Raw genomic sequence first — 13,844 nt, forward strand, 5'->3', positions numbered from 1 at the left:
ATGTTCACCTCCTCCCGCTCCTGATATTCTCCCCCTGCCACCCCCTGATGTTCACCTCTTCCAGCCTCCCGATTTTCTCTCCCTGCCACCGCCTGATGTTCACCTCTTCCCAACTCCTGATATTCTCCCCCTGCCATCACCTGATGTGCACCTCTTCCCACCCCGATATTCTCCCCCTGCTACCCCCTGATGTTCACCTCCTCCCGTTCCTGATATTCTCCCCCTGCCACCACCTGATGTTCACCTCCTCCGGCTCCTGATATTCTCCCCCTGCCACCCCCTGATGTTCACCTCCTCCCGCTCCTGATATTCTCCCCCTGCCACCCCCTGATGTTCACCTCCTCCCGCTCCTGATATTCTCCCCCTGCCACCACCTGATGTTCACCTCCTCCCGCTCCTGATATTCTCCCCCTGCCACCACCTGATGTGCACCTTTCCCAACTCCTGATATTCTCCCCCTGCCACCACCTGATGTGCACCTCTTCCCACCCCGATATTCTCCCCCTGCTACCCCCTGATGTTCACCTCCTCCCGTTCCTGATATTCTCCCCCTGCCACCACCTGATGTTCACCTCCTCCGGCTCCTGATATTCTCCCCCTGCCACCCCCTGATGTTCACCTCCTCCCGCTCCTGATATTCTCCCCCTGCCACCCCCTGATGTTCACCTCCTCCCGCTCCTGATATTCTCCCCCTGCCACCACCTGATGTTCACCTCCTCCCGCTCCTGATATTCTCCCCCTGCCACCACCTGATGTGCACCTTTCCCAACTCCTGATATTCTCCCCCTGCCACCACCTGATGTGCACCTCTTCCCACCCCGATATTCTCCCCCTGCCACCCCCTGATGTTCACCTCCTCCTGCTCCTGATATTCTCCCCCTGCCACCACCTGATGTGCACCTTTCCCAACTCCTGATATTCTCCCCCTGCCACCACCTGATGTGCACCTCTTCCCACCCCGATATTCTCCCCCTGCTACCTCCTGATGTTCACCTCCTCCCGCTCCTGATATTCTCCCCCTGCCACCCCCTGATGTTCACCTCCTCCCACTCCTGATATTCTCCCCCTGCCACCCCCTGATGTTCACCTCCTCCCGCTCCTGATATTCTCCCCTGCCACCCCTGATGTTCACCTCTTCCCGCCTCCTGATTTTCTCTCCCTGCCACCCCCTGATGTTCACCTCCTCCCGCTCCTGATATTCTCCCCCTGCCACCCCCTGATGTTCACCTCCTCCCGCTCCTGATATTCTCCCCCTGCCACCCCCTGATGTTCACCTCCTCCCGCTCCTGATATTCTCCCCCTGCCACCCCCTGATGTTCACCTCCTCCCGCTCCTGATATTCTCCCCCTGCCACCCCCTGATGTTCACCTCCTCCCGCTCCTGATATTCTCCCCCTGCCACCCCCTGATGTTCACCTCCTCCCGCTCCTGATATTCTCCCCCTGCCACCCCCTGATGTTCACCTCTTCCCGCTCCTGATATTCTCCCCCTGCCACCCCATGATGTTCACCTCCTCCCGCTCCTGATATTCTCCCCCTGCACCTCCTCCCGCTCCTGATATTCTCCCCCTGCCACCCCCTGATGTTCACCTCTTCCCGCCTCCTGATTTTCTCTCCCTGCCACTGCCTGATGTTCACCTCTTCCCGCCTCCTGATTTTCTCTCCCTGCCACCCCCTGATGTTCACCTCCTCCCGCTCCTGATATTCTCCCCCTGCCACCCCCTGATGTTCACCTCCTCCCGCTCCTGATATTCTCCCCCTGCCACCCCCTGATGTTCACCTCCTCCCGCTCCTGATATTCTCCCCCTGCCACCCCCTGATGTTCACCTCCTCCCGCTCCTGATATTCTCCCCCTGCCACCCCCTGATGTTCACCTCCTCCCGCTCCTGATATTCTCCCCCTGCCACCCCCTGATGTTCAACTCCTCCCGCTCCTGATATTCTCCCCCTGCCACCCCCTGATGTTCACCTCCTCCCGCTCCTGATATTCTCCCCCTGCCACCCCCTGATGTTCACCTCTTCCCGCCTCCTGATTTTCTCTCCCTGCCACTGCCTGATGTTCACCTCTTCCCGCCTCCTGATTTTCTCTCCCTGCCACCCCCTGATGTTCACCTCCTCCCGCTCCTGATATTCTCCCCCTGCCACCCCCTGATGTTCACCTCCTCCCGCTCCTGATATTCTCCCCCTGCCACCCCCTGATGTTCACCTCCTCCCGCTCCTGATATTCTCCCCCTGCCACCCCCTGATGTTCACCTCCTCCCGCTCCTGATATTCTCCCCCTGCCACCCCCTGATGTTCACCTCCTCCCGCTCCTGATATTCTCCCCCTGCCACCCCCTGATGTTCAACTCCTCCCGCTCCTGATATTCTCCCCCTGCCACCCCCTGATGTTCACCTCTTCCCGCTCCTGATATTCTCCCCCTGCCACCCCATGATGTTCACCTCCTCCCGCTCCTGATATTCTCCCCCTGCCACCCCCTGATGTTCACCTCTTCCCGCCTCCCGATTTTCTCTCCCTGCCACCGCCTGATGTTCGCCTCCTCCCGCTCCTGATATTCTCCCCCTGCCACCCCCTGATGTTCACCTCCTCCCGCTCCTGATATTCTCCCCCTGCCACCCCCTGATGTTCACCTCTTCCCGCTCCTGATATTCTCCCCCTGCCACCCCCTGATGTTCACCTCCTCCCGCTCCTGATATTCTCCCCCTGCCACCCCCTGATGTTCACCTCCTCCCGCTCCTGATATTCTCCCCCTGCCACCCCCTGATGTTCACCTCCTCCCGCTCCTGATATTCTCCCCCTGCCACCGCCTGATGTTCACCTCTTCCCGCCTCCTGATTTTCTCTCCCTGCCACCGCCTGATGTTCACCTCCTCCCGCTCCTGATATTCTCCCCCTGCCACCCCCTGATGTTCACCTCCTCCCGCTCCTGATATTCTCCCCCTGCCACCCCCTGATGTTCACCTCCTCCCGCTCCTGATATTCTCCCCCTGCCACCCCCTGATGTTCACCTCCTCCCGCTCCTGATATTCTCCCCCTGCCACCCCCTGATGTTCACCTCCTCCCGCTCCTGATATTCTCCCCCTGCCACCCCCTGATGTTCACCTCCTCCCCCTCCTCCCGCTCCTGATATTCTCCCCCTGCCACCACCTGATGTGCACCTTTCCCAACTCCTGATATTCTCCCCCTGCCACCACCTGATGTGCACCTCTTCCCACCCGGATATTCTCCCCCTGCCACCCCCTGATGTTCACCTCCTCCCGCTCCTGATATTCCCCCCACGGCCACCACTTGATATGCACCTTTTCCCAACTCCGTAAATTTACTTTCTGCCACTGCCTGATGTGAACCTGAGAGGTAGAAGTTCCCAGAGTCATTCTTCTAGAAGGATGTTGATGGGCCCAGATTTCAAGGATCAAGAACACAATGTGAGGTCTGAGAGGTGCAATTTCCCGGGTCATGTGCCCACAATGTGCCATCCAAGGGATCCAATTACCAAGGATGACTTGCCTACTAGAATGTTGGTGGTCCTCGATTCCAAGGATGACTTGCCTACTAGAATGTTGGTGGTCCTCGATTCCAAGGATGACTTGCCTACTAGAATGTTGGTGGTCCTCGATTCCAAGGACCTGGCGCACCATACGCCATACGAGAGGTAGTATGAACCCGGGTCACCTGCACGCGGTAGGACATTACCTGGATCGGGAGCACGATGAGCGCCACGCAGATCATGATGACCACGAGGAGCTGGGATGGCCAGATCTTTGGGGTCACGTCGCCGAAGCCCACCGTGGAGAAGGTGACGATGCAGAAGTAGAGCGAGTCGAAGAGTGTCAGGTTGTTGCCAGCCCTCTCCAGGTGCTGGATGCCACAGATACTGCAGGGGGTGAAGGCAGGAAGTGGGGTTAGCATGACAGCGGAGGTAAGGGACACAGAGGACACGTTTCATTTGAAGTCATTCTTATTCAGTTAGTTCTTGGCATTGGCCGGTCCTTTATTTGAGTTATTAATGCACAGATTTTAGCTCCTCCACTCACTGCTTTTGGTACAGTTATTCATGGGCTAGCCCCACGCCATCAATCTCTACAGTGCCTGCTTCCACGCTAACTCTTATTAATACTCATTAATGAAGAAAAACAGGACACGGAGGCAGAGGACACGGGAGGCAGAGGGCACGGGAGGCAGAGGGCACGGGAGGCAGAGTACACTCGAGGCAGAGGGCACGGGAGGCAGAGGACACGGGAGGCAGAGGGCATGCGAGGCAGAGGACACGGGAGGCAGAGGGCACGGGAGGCAGAGAACACGGGAGGCAGAGGACACGGGAGGCAGAGGACAAGGGAGGCAGAGGGCACGGGAGGCAGAGGGCACGGGAGGCAGAGGACACGGGAGGCAGAGGACACGGGAGGCAGAGGGCACGGGAGGCAGAGGGCACGGGAGGCAGAGGACACGGGAGGCAGAGGGCACGGGAGGCAGAGGACACGGGAGGCAGAGGGCACGGGAGGCAGAGGACACGGGAGGCCAAGGGCACGGGAGGCAGAGGGCACGGGAGGCAGAGGTCATGGGAGGCAGAGGGCACGGGAGGCAGAGGATACGGGAGGCAGAGGGCATGGGAGGCAGAGGGCATGGGAGGCAGAGGACACGGGAGGCAGAGGACACGGGAGGCAGAGGGCACGGGAGGCAGAGGACACGGGAGGCAGAGGGCATGGGAGGCAGAGGGCATGGGAGGCAGAGGACACGGGAGGCAGAGGACACGGGAGGCAGAGGGCACGGGAGGCAGAGGACACGGGAGGCAGAGGGCACGGGAGGCAGAGGGCACGGGAGGCAGAGGACAAGGGAGGCAGAGGGCACGGGAGGCAGAGGGCACGGGAGGCAGAGGACACGGGAGGCAGAGGGCACGGGAGGCAGAGGGCACGGGAGGTAGAGGGCACGGGAGGCAGAGGACACGGGAGGCAGAGGGCACGGGAGGCAGAGGACACGAGAGGCAGAGGACACGGGAGGCAGAGGGCACGGGAGGCAGAGGGCACGGGAGGCAGAGGACACGGGAGGCAGAGGGCACGGGAGGCAGAGGACACGAGAGTCAGAGGACACGGGAGGCAGAGGGCACGGGAGGCAGAGGACACGAGAGGCAGAGGACACGGGAGGCAGAGGGCATGGGAGGCAGAGGGCAAGGGAGGCAGAGGGCACGGGAGGCAGAGGACACGGGAGGCAGAGGTCATGGGAGGCAGAGGGCATGGGAGGCAGAGGACACGGGAGGCAGAGGGCACGGGAGGCAGAGGACACGGGAGACAGAGGGCACGGGAGGCAGAGGACACGAGAGGCAGAGGACACGGGAGGCAGAGGGCACGGGAGGCAGAGGGCACGGGAGGCAGAGGACACGGGAGGCAGAGGGCACGGGAGGCAGAGGACACGGGAGGCAGAGGGCACGGGAGGCAGAGGACACGAGAGGCAGAGGACACGGGAGGCAGAGGGCAGGGGAGGCAGATGGCACGGGAGGCAGAGGACACGAGAGTCAGAGGACACGGGAGGCAGAGGGCACGGGAGGAAGAGGGCACGGGAGGCAGAGGGCACGGGAGACAGAGGACACGGGAGGCAGAGGGCACGGGAGGCAGAGGACACGGGAGGCAGAGGGCATGGGAGGCAGAAGACACGGGAGGCAGAGGGCACGGGAGGCAGAGGGCACGAGAGGCAGAGGACACGGGAGGCAGAGGACAAGGGAGGCAGAGGGCACGGGAGGCAGAGGGCACGGGAGGCAGAGGACACAGAGGCAGAGGGCATGGGAGGCAGAGGACAAGGGAGGCAGAGGACATGGGAGGCAGAGGGCACGGGAGGCAGAGGACAAGGGAGGCAGAGGGCACGGGAGGCAGAGGGCACGGGAGGCAGAGGGTACGGGAGGCAGAGGACAAGGGAGGCAGAGGGCACGGGAGGCAGGGGACAAGGGAGGCAGAGGGCATGGGTGGCAGAGCGCATGGGAGGCAGAGGACAAGGGAGACAGAGGACATGGGAGGCAGAGGACACGAGAGGCAGAGGGCACGGGAGGCAGAGGGCACGGGAGGCAGAGGGCACGGGAGGCAGAGGACACGGGAGGTAGAGGGCACGGGAGGCAGAGAGCATGGGAGGCAGAGGACATGGGAGGCAGAGGGCACGGGAGGCAGAGGGCATGGGAGGCAGAGGGCATGGGAGGCAGAGGGCATGGGAGGCAGAGGACATGGGAGGCAGAGGACACAGAGGCAGAGGACATGGGAGACAGAGGGCACGGGAGGCAGAGGACATAGGAGGCAGAGGACACGGAGGCAGAGGACACGGGAGACAGAGGGCACGGGAGGCAGAGGACACAGGAGGCAGAGGACACGGGAGACAGAGGGCACGGGAGGCAGGACACGGGAGGCAGAGGGCATGGGAGGCAGAGGGCATGGGAGGCAGAGGGCACGGGAGGCAGAGGACACGGGAGGCAGAGGGCACGGGAGGCAGAGGGCACGGGAGGCAGAGGACAGGGGAGGCAGAGGGCATGGGAGGCAGAGGGCATGGGAGGCAGAGGACAAGGGAGACAGAGGACACGGGAGGCAGAGGACAAGGGAGACAGAGGACACGGGAGGCAGAGAGCATGGGAGGCAGAGGGCATGGGAGGCAGAGGGCATGGGAGGCAGAGGACACGGGAGGCAGAGGGCATGGGAGGCAGAGGGCATGGGAGGCAGAGGGCACGGGAGGCAGAGGACACGGGAGGCAGAGGGCATGGGAGGCAGAGGGCACGGGAGGCAGAGGGCATGGGAGGCAGAGGACAAGGGAGACAGAGGACACGGGAGGCAGAGGGCATGGGAGGCAGAGGGCATGGGAGGCAGAGGGCATGGGAGGCAGAGGGCACATGCTTTGAAAACAAGAAAGTTGGAGTTTCCTGGGGAGAAAGAGCAAGGAAAGAGAATTCCACAGTCCTTTTGCGTTTTGAATTTGTCAGAGGGAAAAAGTATGTCTGAACCTGTTTAGAAAAAGGTGCCTCGAGGCAACCAACAGGCAGACACACACAGACACACACAGGCCCTCATTACAACCTTGGCGGAGGACATGGTCCATGCCGCTAAGGTTACGATTCTGCCATGGTGGATGGCAGGATTACCGCCCCATTCCAAGGTGAGTGGGGCGGTAATTCCCCATTCACCATTTGCCCTTCCCCATTCCCATTTTTGCCCCCATAGGGCATAATGGGAATGGGGAAGGCGCTAATTACGGCACTGTAAATTACGTTGCCGTAATTAGCTCCAAAGTCCCTTTGCGGGTTGGATTTTTAACGCCTGCTAAAAGCAGGCGTTAAACACCAACCCGCAAAGGGACACTTGTAATCAGGCGTTAAGGGTTAACGGCGCCGACGCCTGAGTTGTAATGAGGGCCACACTCTCTTTAAAGGTGATCTTCTGCCTGACACAACAGTTTTGTTTTTCAAAAATCGATGTGGTTCTAACAACCACAGGTTTCAAAAGGATTTGAATATTGAATTTTCACTATTAAATGGGACTAGACCTCCATATGATGTATTGTCTCCCACTCCCCACTCCTGCCACACCTATACTAGCCTTCACTACACTAACCTTTGCTTGCTGTTTTGTGAACATTCCATTAATGATAATGAAATGCATTTTTGTTGGTCTTATTTCTAACATAAAATCATAATTTCTAAAATAAGTAAAAACCACATAGTTTAGATCTGGTCTTAACAAACTACACACATCCATTTTGTGCAGTGTTGAAAAAAACCAAAGGTAGCAATCTTTTGATGCACACTATAACATCACTTACCCTTCTGTTTTCATGTCTCGCATGTTGTGAATTGAGTTAGTGAGCTTTTATCTCTATGAATGTTCCCACTCTTCCCTTTCCCAGGCTTCTTGGCCCAGTTCCCTTTTGACCCCACAGACCTTGGTCCGGGTGCTAACCTGTGCAGGGTCACAATTCACCTTTGCATGGGCAACGGTTGCCATGTAAAGACCACTAGAGTGCTGTTGTGCACAGTACTAAGGGCCATTAACATATCATAACATTATCATTAATATTGCAAGAGCACAGTGTGTGTGTGTGCATGCGCGTGTGTTTGTATATATGGCACCTTTTCAGAGGACATTCTCCAGCTCTCCCTGGAGACAGAAACACCCTGGCAATACTCACCACGTGAACATGAGGCAGACCAGAGTGCAGACGAGGATAAGGACTTGGTTGAACATGGCCGAGTGCGTCCTCTGGATCGCTCGATGGAGGTCATTCTAAGGGGTGGGAGAGGTTGGGTTGGGGGGCGGAAGGAGAAGAAAAAGTTACATCAAAAGAAGTAGGAGAAATGAAGAAACAGCTTTATTAGGCCAGGAGAAATACAAACAAGAGTTTTGCGTATTGTGGTTAATCCCGGATGAGCCCCCATGCAGAGCACAATCCTTGTATTTTCTTTATTGGTCCAATAACAGGATCACACAGACAAGAAACAAAATTAATTCTGGCTCTAGCAACTACAAAAATGAAACTCCTACAGTGATTTCAGAATGAAGACGGTGATGACCAGTTATGAACCCATAAATAACATCCCTTGCAACAGATATTCACTAGATATTACTGTAGCTGGAAGTCTACCATGGTATGCGTCATGTGCATTGAGGAGTAGGCATTTGAAAATATTTGGAGATATCTCAAAACACATTTGTGGGGTGGTCTAGGGATTGCTGATGTTACTTAAAAAGGAAGAGGGGCGTTACTGTTTTGCTCCTGTGGGCTGAAGTGTTGTTGGTGACCACTGAGATGCCTTGCCTCTGCATGGGTGCTGTGCCCACATCCAACATTCAGGCTCCACTTTATTCTGTAATGTGGCATAGGACTATGAGGGATTGCAACTGTATGGGTCGATTGTTTTTGGTGACCATGTATTTGCTTCTGGATGACCAGAGGCACTATATGTAGGATGTGTGCATTGCCACCATTCCTGAGGGAGGGCTCTGGGATGCCATCAGAACATGGCACGCATAGTCACGTTTCCGTTTGTGTATGAGTGTCCTATAAAATCATTTATAGGTGGCAAGTTCTGTCGTCTTTCCAATCATGTGTGGGGCCTTGTGACAGCACCAGGGTAGGTCATGCTTCCTTGAACACAGATGTACAAACAAGGCATCCATATTTACTGCTGATGGAACACATGGCTGCTATACAGCAACTTTAAACAAAAAAAATTGTTATGAGGGATAGATCCATCCTCTTTTAACTCTAGTTGCATTCATAGGAACTAACTGCTAAAAATAATTATATTTATGTGTTTTTCTTGACCTTTTGTTTGCTCTATGGTGTTTGTATGAATACTACACTTTTTATGATGTTTGTTTGTGAAAAGTTGTTTACACAGCAACAAACTGAAATACACTGGAAGGCTGACGAGCACATGCACACCATGCCTGCGTGCCAGCGTACACACCAGTGTAATGCATGAACTCAACTGCATATGTGAGGGTTTGGGAGCATAGCACAGATTGGCATGCACCTCACTTGGAAGGGGACATTTGGGGACCAACGCTACTTCACCCCCGAGCCCCTTGAAGAAAGCAGTGCACGTTGTGACTCGACAGTGCACGACACCAGCATGGAAAATGAGCCCGTACATCAGACCCTTGACAAAGGCGGTATCAGAGAAGGCGCAAGAGAAGTGCGGCAGTAGCTGAAGGCCTCGCTGTCCTGGAGGAGCTCATTTTGAGATACTTCCAGACTCAATTATTTCTAAGGTTCAGCGGCGTGCAGGCCGTGAGGGGGTGCAGGAGACGGAATCCTTCCAAGCGTAGACTGCGGGACTCTATAAAGGGCTCATCAGCCAATTTAGTGGGGATTAGGACGGGGACTAGAGCTACAGGTCTGATGAGGCCGCTTAGCCTTGAGCAGCTCTGGTGCTGCCGCACAGTGAGTGGGGGCACAGAGGGCATGAAGGCACTTCCATTGCACACTATGCAAATGTAATATTCACTATCTACCAGATATGGCCAGGAGTTTGGTGGTGGGGTAAACTTTTGGCAGAAATTCTGTTACTGACACTTTTATGGGCAGTGAAGGATTTGCAAACGTCACGACACAGCCATATTCCGATATTGAAGGTGAAGCTGAAGCATAGGATTAAATGCTGGATGCAAATTGTCCCTTTTACCTTCAAAAATTGCCAGATTGACTGCATCAGAATTACTGCTCGCGGTAAATCGGGCAACATTACAATGGAGTCTTATGGACTGCAAAAATTGAGGATGCCCTGAGGCTCACGGGCATTTGGCGCCGTACAAGAAATAAAATAAATAAATAAATGATTAACTCTACCTAATCACCACGATTCACTGCGCCATTTCTTGACGCCCAGGCACCACTGCTATTCTGAAGTGGGCCTGGGCGTCATCGCAAAGCACGAGAGTGCTTTCACTGTAATCCGCCTGTTTCTAATGGAACAGGCGGATTGCCGAATCTTGGCAGCATTTTCGTTAAATAACGAGGGAATCGTTATTTAACAAAATTGCTGCCGACCCTATACACCAAAGTGAGCAGCTTCAACATTGCAGGATGTTGAAGCTGCTTACTGTGGTGTATAGGAAAGTGTTCATATACACCCGTGCGGTGGCAAGCCAGTTTAAGAATGTGGCCGTTGCTAGGTTGGTTTCCAACCCATCCTAGCAACCGCCACATGTATTCCGAAAGTGGCGCATTCCTTCCAACTTTGGAAGAATGCGCCACCTTCAGAATAGGTCTTAAGTACTGAAAATTTCGTTAGGCCTTTTAACGTCCTTTTCGGTACTTAACACCTACATGAGAATCGGGCCCTGAGTAGCGTGAATTGTAAACGAGTCTGGCGGTAATACTAGCAAAATTGCTGCTAAACTTGCTGTGAGGCCCACTGAGCGGCACCCAGCAGAATAATGCAGGTAGAAGGGCAGGAAGGCCGGGGCAGAGTCCTTCAGATGTCGCATTGACCTCGGAGGCCCTGAAACCCTGTGCCAAGGGCTGGACCGGTCGATCGAGTGCCCGGAGCTAATGAAGCAGTAACCGTAAACCAAATGGGAAGAGTTTGGATTGCTACGCGCTGGGTGTCTACTTGTCATGCAGGAATTGCACAGCCTTGCTGTACCCGTCCACAGCAGGGAGATCCTTCCCTGGTTGCTTGTAGGTCACTTCCTGCCAATATCCCCGTCCACCCCTGTTATTGGCTCCCTGCTCCCTTATTTCTCTGCTTCCCTCACTGTGTTCTTCCCCCTATGATTGTAAAGTGCTCTGTTGCTTCCCAAAGCTATATCCACGCTCAATAAATACCCTAATAATACTAATAATAATAGTAATTGTGTTTCCTACAAATTCCAGTACAAAGAAGGGAAACTTATTTTCAACATACAGTAGTGCGACCCGTGCAAAACTGATCACGAAAATGCAGTCTCAAGTGTGCGTTCATTACCCTGGAAAAGTTATGTAATTTTTACATTTGCTCTTTATTATCAATAGCAACGAATCTCAAACGTGTTGATAAAACACTTTGCAAACGCGTGTTTCGAGCAGCTGCTCTTCATCAGGACATTAAATTACTGTGATGTTAGAAACGAGCATTGAGTAAAAACAATGGCCTTATTGTTTTCTTAAACGTTATTCTTTATGTGTACATCACACTTTCCTTTGTTTAACATTATGTAATGTTCACAATTTGCTAGCGTGCTCTTACGATTGGCTATCCATCCCCTTAGGGCTCCCAAATTCGCACCTGTAGATTTCTCCTCCCAATTTCACTCAATGCTGTCACCATACCTTAAATGGGTCCTTTCTTGTATTCACTACCACCGCCAGCATAGAATGCGTGAATGTTGCCCAGTAAAGAGCGGGACAATGGCGAGAGATTTGGAGACCCCGCCCCCTCCCACCCCATTGGCTGGCCCCACTCACTATCATATTCTCCAGGGCGTGCTTGGCCAGCCAGCAGTTCAGGAAGACGGGGATGAAGAGGTTCCTCAGGGGTGGCCAGAACACCTGTAGGGACAAACGAAGAGAGAGCACATTAGGTTTGGACCAGCTCTCGACCTCGCTTCCAGCAGAATGTTCCCTCAACAGAGAGGGCATGTCGCACAGGCGCAGGCGCCGCCTACACCTCGCCGCAGCGTGTCCTGAAGGCGCTCAGGGGGTGCAAAGGGCTCGCTGCAGGGGGGTGGGAAGGTGCTTGGGTAGGTCAGCAATCGCACATACATTCCTCAGCTATTAGGCAACACCTCATCGTTCAACCTGCTGGAAATACCAGCATCTGCTTCTAGGCACCGTGGGGTGGGCTCAGATGGGAACATGCAGCGCCAATCACATTGAGGGTCTCATTCAAGGCCACCCAGAACCGCACCCCCTGAAGAGGACGTTCAATGGAACTGCAAGTCTCCTGCCTCTTCCGGGGGCCCGAGACCCCACCAGAAGCCTTGGACTGTAGTGACACTCGATGTCTGTCACTGCAACTGTCTGATACGCCCCTTTCTCTGACATTGCAGCAAGTGCTTGAAAGCAGCCGAAGACAGCATGCTAGCGCTACATAAAACCAGTGGCGTCAGCGGGAATCAAATTTAGGAGGGGCACAGAGGGGGCCAAAGACAAAAGTAGGGGGGGGCACAGACAAAAGTGGGGGGCCGCCTCTGAAAGGTAATGTGTGACGTCACAAGCACTCCTGCAGAGGCTTTTGTGCACACCAACTACCCACACCCCACTGCACCTCCCCTCCCATCAGAATGCAGGCATGAAACCATTCAGTGACTAATGGCCCATCATTAGCAGTTTCGTGCTCTACATTCTGATGGGAGGGGCTGCAGGCTGCCCTGCACACTACGGAGGTCGCTGTGCAGAAGCCGGACAGCAACACCTGAGAAGTGGCTCGTGCTCATGTTCATACCGATGGCAGAATGCCTACCAAGATCACTGCTAGCTTTGAGACAAAAGGAGAGTATTTGCCGTGTGATCTGCAGACATTTCCTCCGTGAGTGTCACAACTAACACCATGAACAGAGAACACGGTCACTGCTCGCCTTAAGTGGGGTCGCCGAGAGAAACCTGAAGACCGCTGTCTGTGGGTGTTCTGCTAATTGCGGCTACAGTGGCGGTATATTATGAGACGAAGCAAGAACTGCAATGAAGGACACGCCCTTCCAACGAGTAATGGAACTAGCGCCTAGAGGTCACCCATGGCGCACAGTGAGCTTGGCGAGATGGGGAATAGGAGGACTCAGCAGATGCACCAGCTCACGCAGGGGGCGCTAGAGGGGCAGATGGCATAGTGGGCTGCTCCTCTGCCCCCCCCTCTCTCTGATGACTTGCCTCCTCTCGCTGAGGGGGCAGAAGTGCGTGCCCCCTAGGGTCCGGCCAGAAACAGCCTGGCCTTGGGAGGCACTTAAGTAGCCCAGGCTGAGAGGGCCAGGTCTCTTTTCCAGCCCAGGCACCAGCAGCCACCCTCCCACACAAACTGTAGTTACATAGATAGGTAGAAAGAAGGTTTATCAAGGGTTGATGGCAGATTGGATTTTGTTGCTTCAAGTTTGGTGAACGTTTCGATACTGTTGACGGTTGATAACCAATTCTACTTGGTTCCTCAGTGATTGTAGCAATGTTTCTAATTTTTTTTTCTGTCGCAGGTGGAGTTACAAGGGCGGTCCCAGAGAAGGAGGCACACTGCAGTCTTTCCGCGAGCTATAACCGCTGGCCGCATCAGCCAGGATGGGGGAGATGGGCACTGATACCGCTAGAGACGGTTGCGACTCATCCACCGATGCAGTGGCCCTGTTCCCGCCATTGACCAATATGTGAGTGACTGAACTGGCAGTCGTATACCAGGGCGCCCATTCTCACAAGAGTGGA

At 55.2% G+C, this 13,844-nt stretch overlaps 1 protein-coding gene across 1 annotated transcript in view; it reads right to left on the reverse strand.

Moving 5' to 3' along the window:
* Nucleotides 1–13,844, reverse strand: part of LOC138447847 (potassium channel subfamily T member 2-like) — a 1,314,520-nt gene that overhangs the window by 462,677 nt on the left and 837,999 nt on the right. Inside the window, exons 8-10 of the mRNA XM_069604273.1 lie at nucleotides 11,907–11,990; nucleotides 8,145–8,239; nucleotides 3,690–3,870 (exon numbers count right to left, since the gene is read on the reverse strand). Of these exons, the coding sequence (XP_069460374.1) occupies nucleotides 3,690–3,870; nucleotides 8,145–8,239; nucleotides 11,907–11,990 (360 nt within the window). The remainder of the gene's footprint in view (nucleotides 1–3,689; nucleotides 3,871–8,144; nucleotides 8,240–11,906; nucleotides 11,991–13,844) is intronic.

This window comes from Ambystoma mexicanum, chromosome 3q (genome assembly GCF_040938575.1).
Source record: "Ambystoma mexicanum isolate Mex_15411 chromosome 3q, UKY_AmexF1_1, whole genome shotgun sequence".
Lineage (NCBI taxonomy): Eukaryota > Metazoa > Chordata > Amphibia > Caudata > Ambystomatidae > Ambystoma > Ambystoma mexicanum.